Source organism: Epinephelus moara, chromosome 7 (genome assembly GCF_006386435.1).
Source record: "Epinephelus moara isolate mb chromosome 7, YSFRI_EMoa_1.0, whole genome shotgun sequence".
Classification (NCBI taxonomy): Eukaryota; Metazoa; Chordata; class Actinopteri; order Perciformes; family Serranidae; genus Epinephelus; species Epinephelus moara.
Genome location: NC_065512.1, coordinates 20,895,836 through 20,921,658, shown reverse-complemented (window position 1 = coordinate 20,921,658; position 25,823 = coordinate 20,895,836). Strand labels below are relative to the sequence as shown.

Genomic DNA, 25,823 nt, shown 5'->3' with positions numbered 1-25,823 from the left:
CCCAGCATCTGGTGATGCCTATGTGTCCAACACTTCAGGCAGTCATTGACTGTAAAGGATTTGCAACCAAGTATTAAAACTGACTGTTTAATTGATGATTATGTTAGTTTGTCCAAATATTTATGAGCCCTGAAAGTTGGGGGACTGTGTGAAGAAATGGTTGTCATTCCTACACGGTTCATACTACATTTTTGAAAAAAGCCTTAAATGAAAGCTGAGAGTCTGCACTTTAAGCAGGTATTCATTGTCCAAATAATTATGGACCTGACTGTATAATGGAACTAGATGGCACTCAGCTTGTGGTGCTCCAAGTGCAAAAAAATACATTTGAAAAACTCAACAGCAATGTCTCTTTCCAGAAATCATTACCCAGTTCCTCAAGATAATCCACAGACCTTGTTGTGAGCAGTTTCATGTAGGAACTGTTTTATTTCTACCAAACTACACCCGCTAACCATATCACTCCGCGGAAGGAAGTGTGCATCTACTGTTAGCTCATCTAGGACCACTGAGCTAGCTTATGTTACAGCCCAGCTGAAGAGGATGCCATTAATGTTTACACCTCGCACTGTCATGAGCACAAGCCTCTCATCTGTGAGTAGCTACACGCTACAGTTGGTGGGCGTAGCTCAGTCCAACTTGACTATCTAAAAGGAAGTAAAAGTCGTAACAAGGTGTCTGTAGGTGAACCTGAGGAAGGATCATTTAAGAGAAGACAGACATCTCTACAGCCGATATCTCCAACACTCAGCAACTCACAAACAACAATACAGACTGATAAATAGCACTACAGGTAAGAGGAACAATATGTGTTTTTGATTTTAAGATGAACTGTCCCTTTAAGTAAAAGTAGCAATACCACAGTGTAGAAATACTCAGTTACAAGTAACAATCCTGCATTAAAATTCCTACTTAAGTAAATACTTCAAGTACCAAAAGTATAATATGCAGAATAATATAGTGCAGTGGTTCCCAACTGGTGGGTCACGGTCCAAAAGTGGGTCATGGGTCCATTCTCAATGGACCGCGAGTGACTCGCAAATGTGTCAAGTTTGTCAAAAAATACACTTTACTTTACTTATCATAATAAGTACAGTGAATTTCTGGCACTGGGCTTTTATTTTGACGTGCCGTTTCCTGCTGTAGAGTGAGGCACTACTTGACGGAGACAGCAAAATAGCTCGACAACATGACTGAACGCAAGTATGATGCTGAATATATTAAATTTTGTGGACCTTCATGACTAAGGAGAAATTTGGACCCCACAGCTGGACCAGTTAATGTAGTGTATTATTGGATTATAATTATTGATGCATTAATGTGTTCATCACTTTAATGTTGCAGCTGGTAAAAGTGGAGCTCTTTTTAACTACTTTATATACTGCTATAACCTGTAATAATACATCAGAATTAATTAGTTGATTATATTTTGTATTAATAATGTGAAAGTAACTAAGCTGTCAAACAAATGTAGTGGAGTAGAAGTATAAAGCAGCATAAACTGGAAATACTCAAGTACATTTAGCTCAATATCATAATAAAGTACTTAAGTAAATGCACTTAGTTACATTCCACCCCTAATTAAACCACAAACCTTCCTCCGAACCTCGTCTTCATCATCAGTGCGAATGCTGCCGGCGTCGTTGAGCAGCGGGCTGGTGAGCGGGGAAGGCTGTCGTCCGTCAGGACTGTGGCTGCACAGCTCCAGTGACTTCTGACCATTGACCATGCCGTGGGAGTGACCAGAGGACGCAGACAGGTGAGGACTGTTGGACACCACTCCTGCACGGGGTCGATAATCGAAGCGAGGGGAGAAAATGAAAAGGTAAGTAATTCATATAGACGTGAGAACACAGGAAACCACATATACTCTTAACATTCACCTACTTCTAGCTTTAGATGGGTGGAGTTTGGCACATTGTGAGAATTCATATGAAGTCACACAGTGTTAGAAAAGTAGATTATTTAATTATATTATCAATTAATTGATCAACAGAGAATTAATCAGCGGCTATTTTGAAAATCAAATAATCCTTTGTATCATTTTTTAACCAAAAGCCCCCAAACCTTCTCAGCCAGCTTCTCAAATGTGAGGGTTTGCAGCTCTTTTGCATAATTGTAGATGGATATCTTTGGTTTTTGGGCTGCTGGTCAAACAAAACAAGACATTTGAAGATGTCACCTTGGAAATTTCTCATTATTTTCTGACACTTTGTGAACTAAACATTTAACAAATCAACTGAGAAAATAAGTGGCAGATTAATTGATAAAGATAATCGTTAGCTGCAGCGCTACACAAAAGTCAAATTCCACAGACACGCTGGTGACATTTTGATATGAATTAAACTTCCACGCATTTAATTCATAATCCAACATGGCAAACATCACCCATTGGGAAACTACGCAGACTAAACCAAACTATCTGACCCGGGATCAGAGTCTTCCTCTGCAGCACAAGAAAACTCAGCCTGCATTAAGTGTAAAATATCAGCCATGACTCACTCCAGACAGCTCTGGCAGTCTTCCTCCAGCATCAATCAATACGCGAGCTGAGACACATACCGCAGTATGATCAAGAGGAATAGCTTACTTACTGTCATCTATACTGACAATGTTCACTGGGCTTACTTACTATGTTTTAGCTGCAACTTGCCCACCTCTCTCTGCTGTCCTCTGGTTTGTCGACACAGACACACACTCAAACCAGCACCAGCACAACTTTGGGAAGGATTTACTATGAAACTCTACAAAGGAAAGGAGTGGAAACTAGAGTGTGCATCTACAAGGTTGCTACACAGGAGAGCGGAAAGAAGCTACAATATGCACACACACATCCACCAACCAACGCTACAGGGAGCTGAAGGGAGAGCAAAGAGGGAAAGTCTACAGTGAGCACTAAACACACACCAGAAAACTTCTGGGGTCTCAAAATGAAGATTCAGAAAAACCTCACTTCATAAAGGTCTTCTTTATTGACTCTAAAAGAACATATATACATTGTTAAACGAATAGAAATCTTGAGAAAAGCAGCATAAAAAGGTGAAAGCCAGGTGAGCGTGTACAGGGAAACAGTGACTGAGTGAGAGACTGAAGGGAAAGTGCTGAAAAAGTGAAATCATGCAGCCTTCTAACCTTACCTAACATTAAATATAACTGATTTTATTATTATTATTATGTAAAAATAAACAACCTTGTGACATTTTTGTGACTTTGTTATTACTGAAAAATGTCAGTAGGTGATGAGGAAAAACATGCATTATTCAGTGGATGAATACAAATTAAGTTTTTACATCAATTTACTTGTAACAGTGAGACAGTGAGCTGTCGAAATACTGTATACGAATAAGCTGTGTTAAAAATTCAGTCCCTAATCATACTGCATGATTCCCTAGTCTTATAATCTTATCTAACATCACATTCAGTCTGTTATACTAAATTAGGAAATGACAGTGAAGTTACCCAGAGGACTACATGTATATTACAGAACATACAATACATACATGCAGACAGCAGACATGGCAGAACAGCATGATGTGCACCACGCCTCAGTCCTGGTTTAGCAAAGCATGCACTGAAAAAACACCCTGAAGGACACCAGTGGTTGAAAAACACACAAGCCTTTCCTGCAGACCTGGGAGCGACTCTGAGCCAACCCAACATATGTTTGATGGTTTGGAGTTAAATGACCAAATTTGCAGAGTGGTATTTTTTCTCTGTCTGCTTCAAATTACTTCTTTTAGTGACACAGAGTCATTCCAGGTCTTTGGGGGAGCTTTGTGCACCAGAGAGGGTTTCCTCACACTGCAGGGATCCAGTAACTCATATAACACGTCTAATCTAAGATTTTATAGTGCTGTACTGATTATGTCATGCAGCTCTGGAAGTTTTGCCACTGATAATGTTAATAATAAGGAAACACATGCTCAGCCAAGAATGTCTGCAGGTGCTGGGTAGTGATAATCTGCATGTATTCTACGTGGACATGACAGCGTTTTGAAACATTTTGTTTATTAGCGCCTGAGCACACTAATGCAGTCCCTGGCACAGAAAAGGGGAGGAACCTATTGTTTCTGGAGAGAATAATTCTTTCCTGCTGCTCAGTCACATTTTTAGGGCCTTAGGATGCTTGTAAAGTCACGAAAATCTGCTCGCACATCAAAACTGAAAACAGAAAATGGCAAAGTTCTGCAGTGACTGGGCTTGGGAACGGCCAGCAAGCTCCTTTGCCCCCTTGATGCATGTCAGGGTTGGGATAAAGTTCCTTTGATGCTCACAAAATTTGAGTGGATCATTGCTCTCATATTCATGAGCATATACAAAATTTGGGGGATTTTTTTCCCAACTGGAAGTCAGCTATCTTGGATTTTCAGTGTGTATTTTCATTTTACACACCTTTAAAGACTTCAGGATGCACAAAAACTCACAAAACTTTGCATCCATGTTTATTTCGATTTGCCAGTGCAATTGGGCTCGGGCATAGTCAGCGAGCTAATTTGCCTCCTTGACACACGTCAGGGTGGTGATAAAGTTCCTTTGATGTTTACAAAATTTTAGTGGATGATTGCTCCCATATTTAAGAGCATATACAAATCTTGGGGCATTCTTTTTGCCTTGCCAGACTAGAAGTCAGCCATCTTGGATTTCATGTATGAATTTTTATATTACAAACACGTTTAAAGATTTTAAGATGCACAAAAACCCAAGAAACTTTGCATCCATGTTTATTTCAATTTGCCGGTGTAACTGGGCTCGGGCATGGTCAGTGAGCTAATTTGCCCCCTTGATTCATGCCAGAGTTGGGATAAAGTTTCTTTGAAGTTTACAAAATTTCGGTGGATCATTGCTCTTATTTTTAAGAGTTTATACAAAATTTGGGGGATTTTTTTTCCCAACTGGAAGTCAGCCATCTTGGATTTCCTGTGTGAATTTTCATTTTACAAGCACGTTTAAAGACTTTAGGATGCACAAAAAGTCAAGAAACATTGCACCCACATTTAGTTTGATTTGCTGGTGCAATTGGGTTTGAGCATGACACATCAGCTCTACAGCGCCCCCTAATTACTTTTAGCCTTTCAGTGCAATTTTCATGAGTTTGACAAAATCTGTAATAAGTCATTTCCAGAGCGATGTTTTTGAAGCAAGAAATACTGTCTAACTCCTGCACACAGTGTCTGACTTTCACTGAAATACACTGCCGAGTTGTTGTAGCGTAGCAAAATCTGCTCGAGCATCAAAACTGGCAAAAATTTGCTGGTGCAATTGGGCTTGGTCAGTTTGCCCCCTTGACGCACGCCAGGATCGGGATAAAGTTCCTTCAATATTCACAAAATTTTAGTGGATCATTGCTCTCATATTTAAGAGAGTAAACAAATCTTGCCCGTCTAGAAGTCAGTCATCTTGGATTTTGTGTGTGAATTTTCGTTTTTTTTTTCAACATGTCTGAAGATTTTAGGATACACAAAAACTCACAAAACTTTGCACCCATGTCTATTTCAATTCGCCAGTGCAGTTGGGCTTGAGCATGGCACGTTGGCTCTACAGCGCTCCCCTGATTACTTTTAGCCTTTGAATGCAAATTCGACGCATTTGAAAGAAATCTGTAAGTAATTTCCGGAGCCTCTTTATTTGAGCAAGAAATACTGTCTAACTCTTGAACGCAGTGTCTGACTTTCACTGAAATACACAGCCGTGTTTACCAGCATCCCGCCAGTCCCCGCCCAACGTGCTTGAAGGTGCAAGGGTCCGTTTATTGTTATCATTATCATTATTATTATTGCCTTTATTGGATAGACGTTGGTGGAGTGGCAGACACTAAATAAGGGAAGAAAAGAGGGTGGTACAACATGCAACACAGGCTGAACCAGGAACGTTGTTGCAAGGTACTTATTTGCCCTTTGTATTTGTAATACTGTCATGTCCACGTTGAATAAAAGAAAAATTGGGAATGAGCCACTGATAACAGTGATATCAAATAATTTAGAAATCCGATCACATCTGAAATATAAATGGTGAATAAAGATTAGATATCGATCCAGACACACACACACACAAATAAAACCACAAAATCTCACTATGCTGTTTGACGTCAATGCTAAAAACGTCTGGGAGCACACCTCAGTAGCAGCTGACAGTGATGGATGAGCCAAGAGAGTCGCTGCTTTGAGGTGTTGCCCTTAAACTGTCTTTCACTCGTACAGTACACACACTGTTACTAAAACATGCTTCTATTTTCCTGCATAATCCCAAGCTCCTGTCAGCCTCTACATGACGTACTGCTCTGGAATAATTAACTGTTAGCTGGATCAATGCAGAGAAGGCAACCCAGATACTGGTCATCTCACACTGACTGTAGTGAGCGACAAAACAGGTTTACATGCAGTCACAGCTGGAAAAAAAATAAACACAGAAAAGATGTGACAGTTTCATGCTGACAGACAGACAAGTGCTTACACTGGACAAAGAAATAAAAGACAGAACAGAATAAAAATCATCAGTTTCTCAAACAACACACATAAACGTGGGCAGATGTGCAAAAGAAATCTGAAAAAGTGACCAAAAAAGAAAAGTGCAGTGCCATTTTTAAAGGGAGATTGAGAACTTTGCAATCTTTGGAAACTAGTGTTGATTTTGTTGACACCATAGCTGCTGGAGGACTCAGCTTGATATCAAACTACTGCCAGAGATACTCGAGCATGAGTCAAGTGCAGAGGGGGGTGTCAATAGTGAGCATGAGAGCCATAAACTGTTGTGGAGTGGCTAAACTACCACTGAAACAAACATTTACCTTCATCTCAGCGAAACCTGCCACTGCTGCGCTTTCTAATGCTATTAGACAACAATCACAAAAGCACTCTGAGCTTATATTTACTACTGTTGTTGTGTTTCTTGACGATTCCTACAACCACTGTGAATTTAACAACCTTTTCTTAATCCCAGGTCGACAAATATCGACTTGTGTCACGCACCTTGGAATGTGTTACTGATGCCAAAGGCACCCTTTGGTGTCTTCATAAGACGCACCTGGCTTTCAGTTGTCTCCAGTGTAAATCACATCATATCAACTTATGTGGTATACAGAGCAAAAAAGTCTGTGTAGTGTGGGTGGAAGGGGAGGTGGATGGGTCGGAGAAACACGGACTTTCACCAAGGACACTGCTGTTAGTGTCTCAGGTAAAACCAAAAGTCAGTGGTATTTGAGCTAAAAAAGCAATGCTGCTTTAATGTATCATTACATTAATTGAGCGAAGCATTAGTTCAGACAGGTCATGCTCTCATGCTGCTGCTCTCCCTGCCTTAGGCTTTCCATGTAGGCACATGGAAGGGCAGGGAGGTTTGCTCTCTCTGCCTCAGGCTTTCCTCGTTTGCACGTGGAAGGGCAGACAGGTGTCCTCTCTCTGCCTTAGGCTTTCCACGCAGGCTCGTGAAAAGGCAGAGAGGTGTGCTCTCTGCACCTTGGGCTTTCCACGTAGGCGCATGGAAGAGGCTTTGGAAAGGCAGAGGCCCAAGAACAGAGCCATACCGGCAAATATAATACTGCAAATGGAAATTAAGTTTTCTTTGACTTAAGTGTTCCTGAGTGAACTTACATCCGGCCGTCATGCACTGCCATCACTCATCATGTTTTGGGTTAAAATGAGTACGTAATGTAACACCTTTACATCACGTTATGTACTTATTATAACCCAAAAGCCAAGTGGTTTTGTTGCCTAAACCTAACCACGATTGTCTGACAACTCAAACCACATACACAATGACTTTCCCCCAGGAGACAGCTGTGCGTCACATACAGACGTTACGGGTGCGTCTCAGAGATGCCAAAGGGCATCCTCACGCCACGTCACATGCTGAAGGCATGAGATAGTGTGGGTATTTGACAACCTGGGATGAGAACATGCCAGAAAAAAACAGGTTTCTATTTCAAGCTAATAAAGAGCAGAAGGTGCTGTAAACATAAAACGATATTGAATACCAATCAGGTGTTTAAATTGGTATTTGCAGCATATTAATTAGTTTTCAGACACTTCAGGCAGACGCTTAGTACTCTCACAACAATCACAAGCCAGATGCAGCATCAAGAGTATCAATAAATCAAGCAAGACAGCAGGATTATTCCCAATAAATGCCTATAAAGTCAACAATTACTGCCACAATTATACATCCACAGGTCTTTCATGACTCCACAATAGACGTATTATGAGTAAAAAGTGTGTGGTGCAGAAAACTGTACAACATTTTACCATCTGATTAATGTAATGGAAAACAGAAATGTCTGTGAACAATTATGAACCATGAGTATTTCCCTACGGGAAGTCATAAGGCATCTGAGACAGAGAAGCTGAGCGACTCACTGACTTTGTTCTAAAGTTCAACAAATGCAAAGAATGTGAGAAAAGTGCAAGTGTAACAAAAAAATTCTCATTTGATCCTTCTCAAGTTTGAAACTTCTCTGTAGTCGCTGCAGTTTTTAATAATGAGTAGCTTCTCAGTGTTAAATCCTAACATGGCACTTGTGTATTTCTGCAGGAATGTGTGAAACAATCAAAGAACTGGGAGGCCGACTGATAAACCTTTCTCCGTGCAACAAACAGGAAAACCCTGAATAGACTTTTTCCTTCGTGAAATCTCGCAAAGAGAAGTGTCTCCTGATGAAAGAGACTGATGTGGGCTCAAAAAGTGCTTCTAGTAGGTACCGCTGTGCTTAAGGAGACTACTGTGAACATGGAGCGTGGAGATTCGAGCCGTCCTCTGACAGAAATAATCTGTCACCCACTGAACCCAGCTTTTCTAATACCATCTGGACCCAATCTAAACCCTTTAAACTCTCCCGCGGAGTCGATTTGAAGCTCTCTGTGCACTAACAGCTGAAAATCTGCCCGCCATCCTCATCACTGAAGGCATGGCATCCGTCCTCATCTGCCTCCTCATCCAGCTGGAGGCTGCCAAAGGAAAACTTGTTTCTGGGTAGAGGGGAAGAGGGGTTAGCCTCCACTGGATTACCAACTGTCAGAGGGCTGCTGCAGTTGCCCCTGTTAGTCTCCACCTCAGACTCACTGGACTCTGACCCACTGGTGGTGGAGCAGTCATTCATGTGAACGGGCCCCACGTGCGTGACACCACCCTGCCCTAAGCGCTTCAGCCCCGGACTGGACCTGGGCCTGCCCGCTACGGAGAGGCCATTGGCCACCATGCGACGCTCAAGAGCCGCCATACGTTCAGCCCGAGACAGGACAGGACGTGATTCACGCCCCAGGGAGGACGCTCCCTGGTTTGGGTCTGTCTCAGAGTGGTGACGCACTTTGTGGAGCTTTTGTAAACGAGGAGAGCGGCTCGGGACGGGGGAGTATCTGCCCTCCTCGTAGCTAGGGGGAGCAGAGCTGTAGCCGTTCTGCTCAGCATAACTGAGGGAGCTTGATTGATGATTGTCCATGGCAGGAGTGGTGATGCCACTCCTTGAACCCATATGTGGGGCTGTGAGAGGGCTGCTGCTATGCCTCTCTCTATTATGGGCACTGAGGTCCACCATGCTATGGATAGGACTCTGGTCAACCGTTTGGTATGACTGCTTTGGAGGCTCGTCTAACTCACGGCTCATGTTGAACAACTGCCTGGAAGAAGACGGGGATTCCCTATGCCGCATCCTACCAAGAAAGTGCTCGTGCTGGGCCTGCTGGGCCTGCGAAGCCCCGTTAATGCTCCCAGAGCCAGACCCACGGCGGAACATGGGCTGCTCCCTGTAAGTGTGATTCAGCGTTATAGCCTGGTTATATTCACTATCTATATCACTGCAGTCAACGAAGGGCATGGAAGAGCTGCTGCCTTTAGCAGCTCGAGATGCTGGACCTGTACTCAGATGTTCTGGGTGGGTCTGTCGTGTTGAGCCTCTTCTCTCCTCAGTCCTGGACACAGACCCTGTTCTCTCCTCATGGCCGTTTCTCTGGTGAGATGGGCTCGCCCTCGTTGTCCTCGAGGTCGAAGGGTCTTCTGCGCTCACCAACACCGACTCCTTCCAATGACGCCTAGAAGGAGAGTCTACTCTGTCCCCTGGAGCACCAATCTGACAGAGAGAGAGACAGGAGGAGAATTAAAACATTTCAAGAGTCCATTTTATTAAAGCTGGTGTAGGCAGTTTTATTTTGGCATCACTGATCAGAAACCCTATAATAACCTGTGAGCATGGACTGAGAGTAAACTAAACCTCTGCACCTCCTCTTGACTCTGTTTTCAGGCTTTATAAAGGTTAGATTGTGATGGAAGACTTTGGCCAATAACAGGTCATTTCAGAAACAGGGCTTGACATCATCAAACTTTCTTTTGCTGCCATTACACAGGTTAGACCTGTCGCTGCTGCTGGCCGCCAGCCCACTGTGACACCCAGTGCTGAGGGGTTTGCACTGGCCAAATTTGAGCCACAGCAGCAGCCGCCTTCAAGTCCATCTCCCAAGCCTCTGCCCGCTCTCCCCCTGGGGAAGCAGCCCACAGCTACAGGGAGGGAGACTGTGGGGTCGCTAGCTAGCAAATTCTTGTCTTATCTGTGGTCTGATAAACAGATAGAGAGAGCAGGGCAGAGAGGTGAGAGCTGCAGGAGGAGGGTGTATTTTCAAATTCTGCCATTTTTTTTGCCCTTTCCAGATTTCTGCCTACCTCGCCCAGCTTTAATGACTATGTTTAATTTGATTATTAATACTAATCTTGTACTGAGTTTGTGACCACCTGGAGGGCCGAGTGATTAGCTCTACTAGCTTGCACAGACGATCCACATGTACAAGCATATGTACAAGGGGGTGGCAGAACACACATTCCTGCTGTCAGTTTTACTGATCGACATTTAGTGGTGGTTATGTGCCAATAAATTTAGCAACAGTCCAGCAAAAGATGGGGATGAAGCAGAAAAAGGAAACTCCTTGCCGATGTTAATATGGATAAAACTAGACCTGTAATAAGTAGGTTTATTGGGTTGAAGTACCAAAGGTGCAGCGACCAGAGGTATAAGACCATCTCTGAAAAGGGTTTTAACAGGTGGTTTAACACCCATTTGTTTGCCTTGGCAGGCTCAGGCACTGTCCTGGAATGCACACTGATCTAGCTTTGGACTACAAGGGCCATGAAGCCTAAATCTGCATTAAAACATTTCTTAATAGATATTTTTTTTCCATCTCATTCACTTCTGAAATAGCTAAATTGTACATAATTCTTATGCTGCAGTTTTTTAAAAATATTTCTATTATAATATGTTCTTGACTTTTCTGTTATTTTTATTTCTTCTTAATATGTTTATTATACGCACCAAGGCAAGTTCCTTGTAAGTGAAAACCTACTTGGTAACAAACCTTATTCTGATTCTGAGTGTCCCCTAGTTTGGTCCTCTAATTTAAAATTTAAACCTATTGTTCAGTTTGAGATTGTACACCGACTCCACCGGTCCAGAGCTCCGTTGGCTAAGATTAGCAGTGATATTGATCCCACGTGCGACAGGTGTAAACATTCTACGGCCACTCTGTGTCACAAGTTCTGGTCATGTCCGAAACCAATTCATTTCTGGGATTTCATATTTAAAACTTTTTCAACAATATTTGGACAGCTGGTTGCCCCATCCGTATTCATGGCAATGTTCGGAGTAACTCCTCTAGATGTTAACTTTAGTAGAGCCCAAGCAGACATTATCTCTTTTTGCTCACTTCTAACCACTACAGTACTCACCTCCAACATATGGACACTGGATCAAGGATGTTATGTATCATTTACAATTTGAGAAAACCCATTGTTTTATCAAAGAATCAACTGCTCGCTCATTTGCCACCTGGCAACCATTTTTAACTTTTGTGGCAAATATAGAGGCTGCAAAATTGTAATGAAACATGCTATACTCCCCAACTTGTGTCGCACAAGTTGATTAATTTGTTGTTATTTTCCGTCTTTTTTCTTCTTCTGTATTGGATTTTCTTTGACTGGTCTGGCTTTCTCTGTTTGCTCTTGTGTCGACGGGTGGGTGCGGTGGTCTTTTTGTCCTTTCTGGTTCTGTGTTTGTTTATTAACTCTACTGAATTGCCAATAAAAATACCTTGTTTAAGAAAAAAATTGAAACCTTAACGGCAAAATGTAAAACAGGGCGGCTGTGGCTCAGGAAGTGAAAGGGTGGTGGTTTAATTCCTGGCCCTTGCAGTTTATATGTTGAAGTTGGTCGTGCTCCAGCGCTATGTTGGACAAGACACTGAACCCCAATTTGAAGCCAAAAAATGAATAAAGGAAGTGACAAAATGTTATGTTCAGGATGTGACTATAAAAATGCCTGGGGATGTACTGAGTGTAATATACTGAGAGATATTTAAAAAAAAACAACTTTCTATGCAAAGTCACTGTAAGACAACAAGACAGGGTACCAATGAGGCTTTCTTTGTGTAAATGGAATATGTAATAATCATAATAAGATTCATCAGGTGACATGCAGATAACTTTCTACTGTCAATGCACTGAAAAACTGTGACACTCACTTCTGTTGGCACTTCATGGCGGCTTGGAGAAGGCAACGGCGACAGGCGGATATTGTGTTGGACCCGACTGTTGTGTTGGACTCGACTGTGTTTCCTGGCAGACAGGATGTTGAAGGTCAGTGTTATACACTCTGAGCACTGTCGCCTAGACCTAATGTATCAAAAATGTCTGCAGCCTTTACCTTTCAAACGGGATCTTTTTAAACTCAGACTCCTTCACATAATCAATCACCTGCTTCTGTGTGCGCCCGCTGCAGAGACAAGTACAGGAGAGATGATAATGAGCTATTCTGGGAGAGCCGTTGTAGACTATTAAGTGATGGTGAGATGCTGCTGTGTGACTGCAGTCCTGAGAGACAAAGAGCTTTATGATGCAACTCACCTGAACCTAAAGGAGGAGCCTCGTGTGAAAAGCACCGGCTTAGGCTTGGGCTTAGGTTCCTCAAAGAGGCGGAAGAAGGCGTGGTATTCCACACAGATCTTCCAGAATATTTTACAGCAGTCCCTGCTGCCCATCAGAAACTCCAGAGTGTCCTGATATGAACTCTGGGGGACATAAAAACACAGCTTACACAGCCGAAAGCTGATGGATTTTGTATTCTACACAGTGAGATTCAGGGACGTGACTTACATTTAGATCTGGCCTCAGCTTGATGAGGAAACGTTTCCTCTTGAAGCTCAGTTTACGCACTTTAGACCAGTTGAAGGCGTTAATCTTTGTGTGTCCCTGCAGGGATGAAAAACAACCGTTTTACTTCACGCTTTAAAAAAACATAGAACATTTTTACCACCAAAAGACCTACTGTTTTCATAATCACATCATGCAGACGACTAATTACATCACACCACCACATGTTAATCTACAAACTTGTGCGGCTGACCTGAAAGACCAGGACACCGGTGTGAGCCACAGCCAGGCTTAGCCTCGTGCCCTCACGATCCTTGGCAGGGTGGAGGCGAATCCCATACATCTCCAACCTGCGTGCCACTTCAAGTAAGTGATAGTCTGATTCTGCTGGTGTTTGACCTCTAGTAACACAAAACACAACAGTAACACGTTAACCCTTTGAACTCTGCAACAGAAATCATCTGCCTGTGGCTACATTGGTATTTTTGCTTATTGTGATGTCATTTTTTGGAGCATCTTCAAATACTTCATGTTTCTAAACATATTTCTATTTCCTCAGTTTAAAGGGTATTTAAGTCAATAAATAATAATAAATGAAATTGTGTCATAAATTACAGAAAAAAATACAGAACTTAGACATGCTTTTTCATCAAATTTTACAAAATAAACACACAAAACAAACTGATCCAAAAGATTTCTAAACGTAGAAACACGAACAAAATATTTCCAAAACACACCATAAGTCATTTGAATTATGTACGTTTTTAGTTTTTCAGAAACGCTAATTTTTATAAACCGAGTGCAAAGGCGTTTTGAAGATTCATCCTATTCCTTTGACGTCACCACGTTTTTGCACCACATGTAAGGTAGCATAATGACACCATCACAAGTGTGCAACATGATGACACAGAGGACCTTTCTGCTTCAGCAAGAATGAATACTCTAGCTACTGAAAGTAATGATCTCCTGCAGCCATTATGAGGAAATACCAGCACCACTGCGCATTGTCACCATGTTTGCACCACATGCAAGGTAATGTAATGACATGTAATGACTTGATGACGTGGAAGACAGAAGCCTTAGCTTTCAGTTGTGAAAAGCATGAATGTTCTGGTAATTATGGTTCTTATTTTATATTGGTTGAAACAGGATCATTTAAACAACCATCTCCAGCGGTCGTCCTTGGGATGTCTTTGTCTTATTCTTTTAGAGAATAAGGCTGGCGATATTCTATATTTCGCTTACTGTCGACTACAGACTGGGCAAGACTAGGAGATTTTTCATATCTTAACAAATAAAAATGTGAGAGACTGGTGGATCACGGGCCTTTTTACATAAAATTCACAAAGTAAACAGGAAATAAATATGGATAAAGTCATGGAGATGGCATGAACATGGACGCTACATGTTACATCGCAAGCTGGAGGTGAGTAAATTCTGGGTTGAACCCCAATATTGAATGAGGGACCACTGACAACAGAATATCGGACTGTTAATATTGAAAATGCTGAATATTTGTGACCAGAATGGACTTCCTAGCAGATTGGGGGATGTAAGAAAAACACCAGGGATGCAGAATAATATCAGCACATCATCTGCATCTTGGTTTTAAAATGAACTATCAGAACCAGTCAACATGATTTTCCTTGTTTTGCACGGTGAATGAACATCACATATATTGAATCTCATGTCTCCACCAGCTGATGGGCCATCATGTTAAGTATGCATGCATAATATGGTGTTAATTCCACATCATAAGAGACTTCATGATCACTAAAATTAGATAGGGAGAAGTGGATATATCGATATCGGTATCAGTTATTGTTAAAATGAGTTGTTACATATCGGCATATCAGATGTTAGCAAATAATCCAATATCGTGCATCCCTAAAAAAAACACTCTGAGCATACCTTAAACCACAGGAAAATCTGGCAAGATGATCTTTAAAACCATTAAAAAAAATCAGGGCTTTGCTGACGATCGTCGGAAGAGGGGAACTTGGCCCAAAATTGTCTTGATTCTTGTGTGTACCCAAAACAAACAAAGAATTCATGCAACTAACATGAGTTGTTTGTGTGGCTACGGCCTGATAGAACGTATCCATCTGTGTTGTACATCGTCATTGTTGTCCAAGAACTACTAATTGCTGCACTGGGTGACATATTTCATCATGACAATGAATGTGGACACTGTAGTTTATTTGCGTTAATCCTTTATACATTGTCCTGCTGCTGTAAATACTCCACTGGGCACCAACTGTGTATTAATCCATAGCTAAAAATAGTCCTCAACAAATACACTTTAATTACGTGTCTGTCACAATCACTATAAACCACAGTGCCCGGATCTTTTAGGACATCACTAAGCCTTTAAAAAAAAGAAAAGAAACTATATATTTTTGATGTGTTTTGAAAGATTTAGAATAATGGGGCTTCTGGGGCTGAGAGCCACAGAAAGAGCAGGGAAGTGAGGAAGTATTGAGTGATAAACTGGCTCATTATCAGTTTTGGTGTTCTCTGTAGATTTGTTGACATTAAGAAAAATATACAGAATAACAGTGACTTTATCCTTAAATCTATATACTGGTGTTGCACAAAAGTGTGTTTTAAAAAAGGAGACTAAAGTAGGGAGGGTGAATTAAGACACAGCAAAATGAAAAAGACTTACTTCCAGGTTTTAACACTTTGACTTAAAGTGCAAACTGTGGCATTCATTATCCTTTCAGCACATTTTTTAAACAAATAAATTAAATCCTGGCTTATCGTCGCTCTGTGTGTCTCACTAATTGAGGTGAAAAGACCAAGTCTGAGTAGATCCAGGTTTCTAATGTTTATCGGAGTTTTTCGGAGCAGTGGTGGGAGGCAGGGGGAGGGGCTGCAAACAGTAACTAACTTTCCTAATTCTTATCAGTGGATAAGCCTTCCTGTTTCCTGTGTGTGGTGCCTAATAAGCGATTTAACTTGGCACGGCACCCAGCCAAAAGAGCCACAGTTACAGTTATCAACTAAAAAACGCCTTAGCCTTAGCAGTCAAATCTAATGGAGATTCTTTCATGTTGCGGACGCCCACTGTGTGTCCATGGAGGTGAGACAAGGCTTGGCAAAGCTCTGATTCAAATATGTGCGCTGATGAGAACATTTTGAGGGAGAATGGCAGGAGGAGATCTGGAATGTTTCCAGTAATATACTCACAGCAGCACACCAAGGCTGATTCCTCACTTCACCTCACACAAACTCCTGCATTAGACATCTGAGATTAGACTCAAAATCTGTGTTTTTAACCTACTAACCCAGCTCACAACTGCTGTATGAGTCATTTGGTGAGTTGGAGGAAGATTTCAGTCCTTTTTTGGGAGCACTGCAGCCTTTTGTTGATAGAGAAGTGGAGAAAAAGTATCCAGCTCTGGCCAGAGGCTCAGCTTACAATGACTGGCTTTGCTAAGTTGGTGTATCATAAAAACCTGCACGGAGCACTCCTGAGAAAGAACCCATTCATTCAATGATTTCCTGAATGTGTCACCTGTATAATAAAACCTGCCTGCAGGACACGCACAAGCTCTGAAACAACTGATCCTGTTCATGGGTGAAGGGAGTAAATGTTGCTCAGTGACCTTCTGAACGCAGTAAAAAGAAACCATGACTTGGATCAAAGAAATGCCGTATTTTAAAACGTGTGCTCACCACATAATACTCCAGTTCCATAAACTCACCTATTTTTTGAGTGAAACTCCATGATTTTGTCAATCAGGGGCATCTGATCTGGGATGTAGTTGTTGTTGAGGAGATGTGACCGGCACTGGCTCTCCTCAAAGTCCCCAATCTCAGCTGAAAAGTTAGGAATAAGAAGGGAAAAAGTTCATGAATGAAGAAAGGTGACAAAGTAAAGGGAGAAAAAAAAACATTAAACATCTTAGTAAGCCTCCAGAATAGCTTCAAGGGATAATTCGGATCTTTTGAAGTGGGGTTGTATGAGGTTATTATCAGTCAGTGTATTACATATACCCTTTTCCCTCCAAAATTAGCACATGTATGCAGGTTTTCAAAGGTGGGAAATCTTGTTAAAAATAGGTGATAGACTGCTTTTCCTTTGCTAGTAGACCAGAGCTGAGGACACAGCTGTGTTGCAGTTTGTCTTTCAGATATTTTTTTTCTGTTACTGGCATGTCACATTCAACGTCACGGACAGGCCGGAAAACAGGTTAGTAAACAGTAGAAAGCAGCATGGAGGCCAGGAAAAATGTTACAGTGGCTACTTTTTTTATATCTCTTACTTATTTAGTCTTTCTTTGACTTTGACCTGGGAGTATATGCCAACTGTAACCTTACCCATTGAATACAAAAGCCAAATGTTAGTGGGTGTTTCTGGGTTGTTTGCTCAGTGTTTCACTGCTGTGTATGGGGACAGCAGTAAAACATATTTTAGCCACCTAAAGAAAATAAAACTCTTTAAGTGTACACTACATTGAGAGTATTTTTACTCCTCTACTTTGCTGTCAGACAGCACTTTACGATGGGTATGCCATTAACGGCTTCAGTTCTCCATCTATGCTCTCGTCAAAGCCACAAAACTCCATTAAGAAAAAGAGTAATTTAAGCTTGCTGTATACAGGAACTGCTGGTCTACCACTGCTTCGATCCCTTAACTTGTTTATCATGTGACTTTGGTGAATCCAAACTATCCCTTTAAAACACCGAAGTCACACAATAACACAAACTAAGAAACTGATCAAGATAGTGGTAGACCAACAGCTCCTGCGTTCAACGATGCTAAATTACTGTTATTCTCAATGGAGTCTGGCTTTGAGGAGTGCAACTAGGGGTGCACTGATCCGATATCTGGATCGAATATCGGCCCCGATATCATCAAAATAGATGGATTGGGTATCAGAAAATGCAACCTCTACCTGAGGCAATCCTTTCCCGTCAAATCTATTGCGACGCGAGCTTCGTCATACCTCATGGAACGAAGGAGAGAATCTGCTGTGTGGAGGTATTTCAAGAAACAACTGTGTAGTCATCAATGCCTGATGCCTCTAGTCTTTTCTGTTCTACATGTAAAAGGTATATAGCTTTTTAGGTCAACCATGGTATCAGATCGGTATCGGGTATCGGCTGATACTCAAAGCCACAGCATCGGGATCGGTATCGGCTGATACTCAAAGCCACAGCATCGGGATCGGTATGGGCTGATACTCAAAGCCACAGCATCGGGATCGGTATCGGCTGATACTCAAAGCCACAGCATCAGGATCGGTATTGAAACTGAAAAGGCTGGATCGGTGCATCATCTCTAAGAGCAACATAACGGCTTCAGTTCGTCAACAGAACAGGCTGTCTGCGGTTGTGCTGTCATGATATGAGAACTTCTAACTTTGATACGATCCCGTAAAAAAATATCGATATTCAATACCATTTTCCATACCACAAGGACTAACTGACAATAAGGGCATAAAATTTGTCACTGTATGCAAATGGAGCAAATGAGACAAATGACGAGGAGACGCACTATGGGTGAGCAAGAGGACGCCGAGCAATGGGGAGCTAGTAAGTAGCATAGATTGTATTGATACTGAGGAAAATCAGTTTTTAAACCTTGTCAAGTATTATGTATCAATAAATCTGTATCCATTTAGGTGGCTAAAATATGTTCTGTAGCAGCACATTGCTTAGCTTCCATGTCAGTACTTCTGCTTGCTTATCCAAACTGGGGGCATGCCCAACCACCATCTACTGTATGATATACACTGACATGAGTGACGATAAGCCAGGATCCTACACTATGGATGAGTACCTCATACAACCTTACTTCTAAAGATCCGAACTATCCCTTTAAATTGTCCTTGGCACCGATTCTCCAAGTCTCTGAACTCTACTTCTCCAAAAGATACTTCCTTGTGTAATACTCATGATACTATTTCTACTGTACATACTGAACCAAAGTTTAACTGATCTCCATCATCATGTGTGATGTTTTTGATCCCTTTCAGGTAACGGACTGTGGCTCAGAAATGTCAGGTTATGAAAATGCTCAGCTATGAGGTTATACTAAAGCAGTCATACAAGATTATGTTCAGGCATCTGAGTGAAAGGTATCCATGGCAACACACAGATAATCAATTTGCAATGGTGCGCACTGTGCTATATGACAATGTTTGATGATAAGCTCTGTGTGTGTGTGGGGGGGGGGTCTCTTGAGCTAAATGAGGAAACAGCCATGATGAACTTACACTGGATAATGTAGGAGACCATCAACGCTGCACTGGTGTCGTTGCAGGTCAGACGTCCACAGGAAACATCCTGTTTGATCTGGAGAGCAAACAGGTACCTGGAAACAAACACAAAGAGTGTTCACACATTGAGCAGAGTAGATGTGGTTGTGGTATCAACAGGGTGTCTACGGATATCAGACACTTAAAATGAAATGCTTTCAAGACCTTTTTAAGATAACTCTAACCAAATGTATGACTGATTTTCCGAGAAATCATCTTTTTCTTATTCATACATCCCAGGTAAGCATAAAGGTACAGAGTATACCATGCAGAAGTGGGTTTTGTGAAGGACAATGGTTATTAGAGTGAGTTAGGTTAATCTACATTTTGCCAACGTGTAAGTGCAAGTGTAAAGTAAAAAGAGAGACGTTAGGTTCAGTTGTATGTTTAAAGATTTGAAGCATCAGAAATGTCTGACTTTCACACAGAAGAGCTTGACTCATTCTGACAAAAAGAAATTAAAAGATGGATAAATTAAATTGGGTCTGACTGGTAAAAAAATTCCCACACCCTTACATCTATGAAGTGTTTCTGTTTGGTTTAAATACAATTAGATAAAAATGTTTGTGGCAAATAGGACCTCACACATTAAATCTAAGACTATATAATGACTTTTGAGGCCTAATATTTACAGGGTTCCCACACATTTTTACTAATTAATTTTCAAAACTTTTCCATGACTTTTCCTTTATATTTTACGCCATTTCCATGACTTGATAGAAGTAACACTGGGCCTATAAAGGAATCATTGTGTGCATTAAAGAGGCTCTTACTTTAGTGTGCTAAAAAAAGCATTGCAGTGAAAACATAGCATGAAATATGGATTGAAATGCCTTTGTGTCTGCACATACAGTACAGACAAAGTGGTAACGTTATCTGTCCTGGCAACGGCAGGCGTGAAATATGTACGGACACTGGTTGTCTGTTGAGTTGCCTTTTGGTTGTCTTGATGCTTTTTTCTTTTAACAAGGCTGACCAAAACCAGTCTGTGACACCAAGGGTCAGCATGCCCTGGTGCCTGCCCCTGCCTGCCGCCCATCACACAACGCAGCCGGCCTCAATGCCGGTCCCATACAGTGGCGACCTCATTAATTTCATTAATTCGGGCTAAGCTCGACTGGGCCCCATGGTCTAAGGCCTGGCCACCAGACACTCATGGGCGAGCTCCCTTACCAACCCTCACCTATAGTAATGAGCTATGGGTAATGACCGAAAGAATAAGGTTGAGGATACAAGTGGCCAAAACGAGTTTCCTCTGATGGGTGGCTGGACTCAGCCTTAGAGAAATGGTAAGGAGCTCGGACATCCAGAGGGAGCTCAGAGTAGAGCCGCTGCCCCTTCATGTCGAAAGGGGTCGGTTGAGGTGGTTCATGCATCTAATCAGGATACCTCCTGGGCACCTCCCGTTGGAGGTGTTCCAGGCACATCCCACAGGTAGGAGGCCTCGGGGAAGACCCAGAACATGCTGGAGGGATTACATATCTCGTCTGGCCTGGGAACGCCTTGGGGTCCCCCAGGAGGAGCTGGAAACGTTGCTGGGGAGAGGGACGTCTGGGGTGCTTTGCTTGGCCTGCTGCCCCTGCAACTCAACTTCGGATAAGCAGAACGGATGGACTAGAGCGGCTGACCAAAGCCACTTCCCCCATTGTATACCAACATAAAATACCTTGGTTAGGGTCTTCCTCTCTCTTGCGCTATGTATTATACATGTCATTCGAAAGCCATACATTATTAAATTTGAACTTCTCATGCATTTGCAGGTAAGCAAACTGCTGGCGCTTGCTAATTTTAATTGCTCATTAGACATTTCCTGTCACCAATTGGCTGCATACACCAATCATGTGAAACTAGAGACGTTACAACAGTCACTCAGTGCAGCACTAGATTATAAATTAGAAATACAAGAAACAGATTTTGCGTAATGTTGGACATGTTTTGGAATTTTTACGAACATATTTTAAACAATAGCTGAAGCAAAGTACATGTAGAAATTGTTTTTCCTAATATTATAACCTTTCAAGGAATTTTATGACTGTGGGAACCTTGAATTTATCAAATCAAATTCAAGACTTATTTTTGTAATTTTGCCTTGATATGATATGACAGCTTTAGTGTGAAAGAGGGAGAAAGAGGGGATGACATGCAGAAAAGGACCATCAAACCCGCAGTTGCTGTGGCAAAGACATCGCCTTTGTGCATGGGACGTCCGCCCTACCAGGTGAGCCACTGAGCACCCAGACAATTTCAGACTTTTAAAGGACCTGCAGACACCCTGTTTCAGCGCCAGAGCACGATCAAATGAAACTCGATTAGAAACACCATGTACTGAATTCAAGCAGGGCGTCCAAGGGAGCCGCTGTAACTAAATTTCTGATTACATATAATGTACCCTGGCTCTTTCAATTTCACACAAGACTTTCAAAAGAAGTTGGCACAGGTGCACATTTTGGATTCAGTAATTAATAAGTTGAGTGAAGTCATTTATGGAAGATTTACTGACTGTCTTGTGTTACAGCGCTGCTTCTCTTGGATGAAAGCCAGAGCAGGAATATAGTCTTATAAAAGGTATAGTAATAATTTTAAATAACGAAAATTAAGAAATAATTTAAAACACAGATGAATGGACCAGTGCGCATCCAAAAGTCAGAGGTCCATGGATAAGAAGTGTTGCTAGCTTTATCAAAGGATCTGATGAAACTGTGATGCCAAATGCATAGTGCTGCCACCTGACCTCATGATGGAGGAGGTCCCTCTTTGGCAGGAAAACCACATAAAGTACACTCTTTAGTAAAGGTGAGGTCTCAACCAAGCCTAACAGTACACCCATAGGAGTGTCAGTGGGACATTTACTTTCTGTACGCCTATTATTTATCCCCTCTGACCGTGAAAATATGCAAGTCATGAGCCCGCTCCACAGAGGCGAGGAAACAGAAACCAGAAAATCATTAGCTCCACGCTAATCTCCAGAAGGCTAAATCAGAAACATGGCAGCCATGACACAAGTGCAAAGCTGAGGAGGGAATAAATCTTCTGGGGACCGGAGCACATGTTTCATTTATGCTTCTACAATCGCGTTCAGTCACAGCTGAAGTCGTTTACATTGACAGAATGTAAATAAATGCACATTTTGGTGCCAACTGGAAGACATGCCTGACAGAGAGATAAAAGGAGCTCAATAATGTGGAGAGGAGCTCACCTGGTTAGCTCCTCCAGGAGCTGGGCGTGATCCGGAGGGAAGAACTTCACAGCAAACCTCAGGATTGTGTGCTTCGGTCCTGTGTGGGATAGACGAGTTTTGTCATAACTCACTCAGTTGTCAGTTTATTAAGTACAGCTGAATGCAGTCGTCCTCGAAAATACCCACAAATCTGAATCAACACAGATCCGACAGCTATTTTTAAGACAAAACTGAGACGTTCATGGAAAAAGATGCCTTGAAAAAACACGTAAACTATTTCGAAACACTTACGTCTAAGCTGCTTGATGATGGGCTTGATGTGATCTAACCAAACCTGTTGAAAACACAGAAGAAGAAACATCACTAAAGTAGCCAGTTATAAGCAATAATAACTCTGAGATGTACAAGAAGATGCTTCATCTAGATTTCATTTCCATCCTCACTCACCATCATCTTCTGTTGGTTCTGAAACTCCAAGCCAAAGTAGTCGCCCTCGATGAGGTTCATGTGGGAGCACACCAGGTCGAACAGCATCTTGCCTGAGGCTTTTTGCTGTGAACAGGAGGAAATGAAATTCTGGTTAAAATAACACTCGTCTGTAAAGCAACCAGGGCTGAATGAATGAATCACGATATAAATATATGGTCCAGCCCTAATCGAGGCAGAATATTTCTATTGAAAATGTAGCAAATTTTGGAAATTGCATAGTGTAGTATTAGTGTAGCCTAATCTTTATCGGCAACTGTCCAGAAAAAACGGGTTTAAACAGAATGAGGAGACATGGAAAAAAAACAAGAATGAATATTTATTCAGAATTCAAATGTAAAGGTTATGAATCAGGCGTTGAAGCATTGTACTATTCGGTATAGCCATAAATACAACCATTTCCACTTTTTGTCTGAACTTTTGATCAGCAAATCAACGCAAGTGACATCGATATACTTTTTTAACCCTTTGAAACCTGGAGCGACATCATGTTTCTTTTGCTGCATTCAGACACCTTTCGTCTTTAAACCTTTAAATCCTGAGCAAATTGGAGTGATTTCTTTCAAAAGCATGGGGAAAAAAGGCAGTGAGCAACTTGGTGAGAAATGTCCCACAGATTGCGGAACAAAAAAAAAATAGACTGATAAAATTATTTAAAAAACAAAAACCAGGAAAAAAAAGGAAAAAGCTAGAGAAAACTATATTCGTAATTATTATTATTACATTTTAAAACTGTGTCACAGAATTATTTTAATTTTTAAGCACTCTTTTCAGGTCATTTGCTTGTTTGTTTCTTTTTCTTATTTCTAACTATTTTTTTGTTTTAATTTTCTCTTTTTACTAACTTCTCCCTAATTTCTTTGGTCATTTATTTTTTCATTGCTTCACTGTCTTCTTCCCATGTTTTTAAAAGACATCAAGCCAATTTGTTCTGGTTTGAAAGGGTTAAATGAAGGATAACCAAATTCAGGAAACTCAGATGATGAGTGCTGACACAAAAAAGCACTGAGAAACAAACTGTATTGTAGACCTCTCAAACCTTGTGGAAGTTAATGTCACAAAAACAGATACAACTGTCTGCATTCCTCTGTTACCCTCCCTCCTTCCACCCTGGCATTCAATAGCACAGTGGGCCACCAAAAGCTGCTGCAGCTGGAGGGGGCTGGACCCGTCTTTGATCTGTGTTTTCAGTGTCACTGCTGTCACTGACGATGGACCAGCAGCCTTTGAGGCTGACACAGTCTCAGGATGGGATAAAGAATCCGACCCTGACCACATCTGTCCTCACTTACCCCACATACAGTACATATAAACACTTTGAAGACCGACTTAACTGCCCACTTTCTGACAAATACTTGCAATGTGACAACACCAAAACCTCAAAAAGCCACCGCAACTCTGGGGCGAGAATGTTCCCATGGAAGGTCAAATAAATGTCAGGGATTTCCACTGAAACAACCCTTCTGTTAAAGACGCCCCAAGGAGACACAGAGCTCTGTCAGGCACACAACAGGAGTATTTCTGCATGGCTGCTTCCTCGTGACTGGTCTGCACCAGTGCTGAGCGTATCACAGCTACAGAATGTGTGTTTATAGTAGCCGTTCCCCACGGCTTGGATAATGATCCAGAGTTACGTTTCAAGGAGTTTCTCCCCTACTTTTGCAATAAAGGACAGCGAGTTGCTAAGACACAAGCAACAAGAATTCTCTTCATACAGCTGAACTGTGTCGACATCCTCTTTTCATCTGACAATAAAGGCGTTTGCCTGCCTGTAAATCTATGTAGTGTTTCAAAGGCAAAGAATGACACTGTCTGTGTTCCTATTAATGCTTAGAGAATAAAAACTTAATCTCTACCAGCTTAGTGCGAGGGTTTACACTTCCACAACTGAATCCATAATCTTCCCCAAACAAGCCGCCCACCCTCACCGCTCCTCCTCGAGCCTGTCCTTCCTGTGTGTAGCACCACTATCTCTCTCCAGGCTGCCTCATGCAGTGCAGAGGGCATCCCACCACTGAGGACCAGCTGTTTCCATATGGCGAAGGCGCTGATGAGGGAGGCCACAAGGAGGCTGGAGGGAAAGAGGCCATCAGCCAAAACACACTCCTTCCCATACACACGCGAACTGCCTCCTAATAGAGCAGACGAAACAGCCTCTGTATGAATTCTGTGTCTCATGTTTTCTGCAACGATTTCGACAAATGTGCTCCGTAGAGGCCGCAGGAATGGGAACAGCAGAGGAGCTGAATACAGTGAGGGCTGAAGAGTGTTTCCGTCTCTCTCGGGCACTCTCATATCCAGCCTTATATAAATCTGCTGTCAGTGTAAAATGACCACGAGCCGAGCAGAGATGGGTAAGGCACAGGCTGATTAGAGCCAGCCAGTGCTTGATTAAATGCAGCTGTTGCAGAGCGGAGTTATGGCGCTGCCATTTGACACTGCAGCAGCCCACACAATAAGAGCGCTGTCGTTAATGAAGCATAAGTCGCAGAGATTGACTGCCGTCATGACGCAGGCACTCAGAGGACACTGTAACAGTCCTCCCTCTCTGGAGTCTGGCTGCAACACTGACTATGTTAAAGACAATATTCTGAATTTGATACGTATCATGTAAGCAGCATGTTCCATTTGGATATTCTGAATTAGACCTCTTACCGAACGTAACATTTTTGACCAATGGTGCATTCCATTTGCGTTCAGAAATGGGAATTTTCGAGTTCCCAGATGGACATTTCAACCAGAACACACCCTGAAGTCAGATTCCCAGCCTGGCA

The 25,823-nt window shown here is 42.0% G+C and overlaps 1 protein-coding gene across 2 annotated transcripts in view; it reads right to left on the bottom strand.

Moving 5' to 3' along the window:
* LOC126392718 (FERM, ARHGEF and pleckstrin domain-containing protein 1-like) overlaps positions 1–25,823 on the bottom strand; it is an 88,670-nt gene that overhangs the window by 19,033 nt on the left and 43,814 nt on the right. For both annotated transcript variants that reach the window (XM_050048296.1, XM_050048297.1), the window contains exons 3-14: positions 23,011–23,115; positions 22,855–22,897; positions 22,582–22,660; positions 19,344–19,441; positions 16,827–16,941; positions 13,370–13,517; positions 13,120–13,215; positions 12,871–13,034; positions 12,671–12,739; positions 12,489–12,582; positions 9,841–10,054; positions 1,595–1,782 (exon numbers count right to left, since the gene is read on the bottom strand). In XM_050048296.1, the coding sequence (XP_049904253.1) occupies positions 1,595–1,782; positions 9,841–10,054; positions 12,489–12,582; positions 12,671–12,739; positions 12,871–13,034; positions 13,120–13,215; positions 13,370–13,517; positions 16,827–16,941; positions 19,344–19,441; positions 22,582–22,660; positions 22,855–22,897; positions 23,011–23,115 (1,413 nt within the window). The remainder of the gene's footprint in view (positions 1–1,594; positions 1,783–9,840; positions 10,055–12,488; positions 12,583–12,670; positions 12,740–12,870; positions 13,035–13,119; positions 13,216–13,369; positions 13,518–16,826; positions 16,942–19,343; positions 19,442–22,581; positions 22,661–22,854; positions 22,898–23,010; positions 23,116–25,823) is intronic.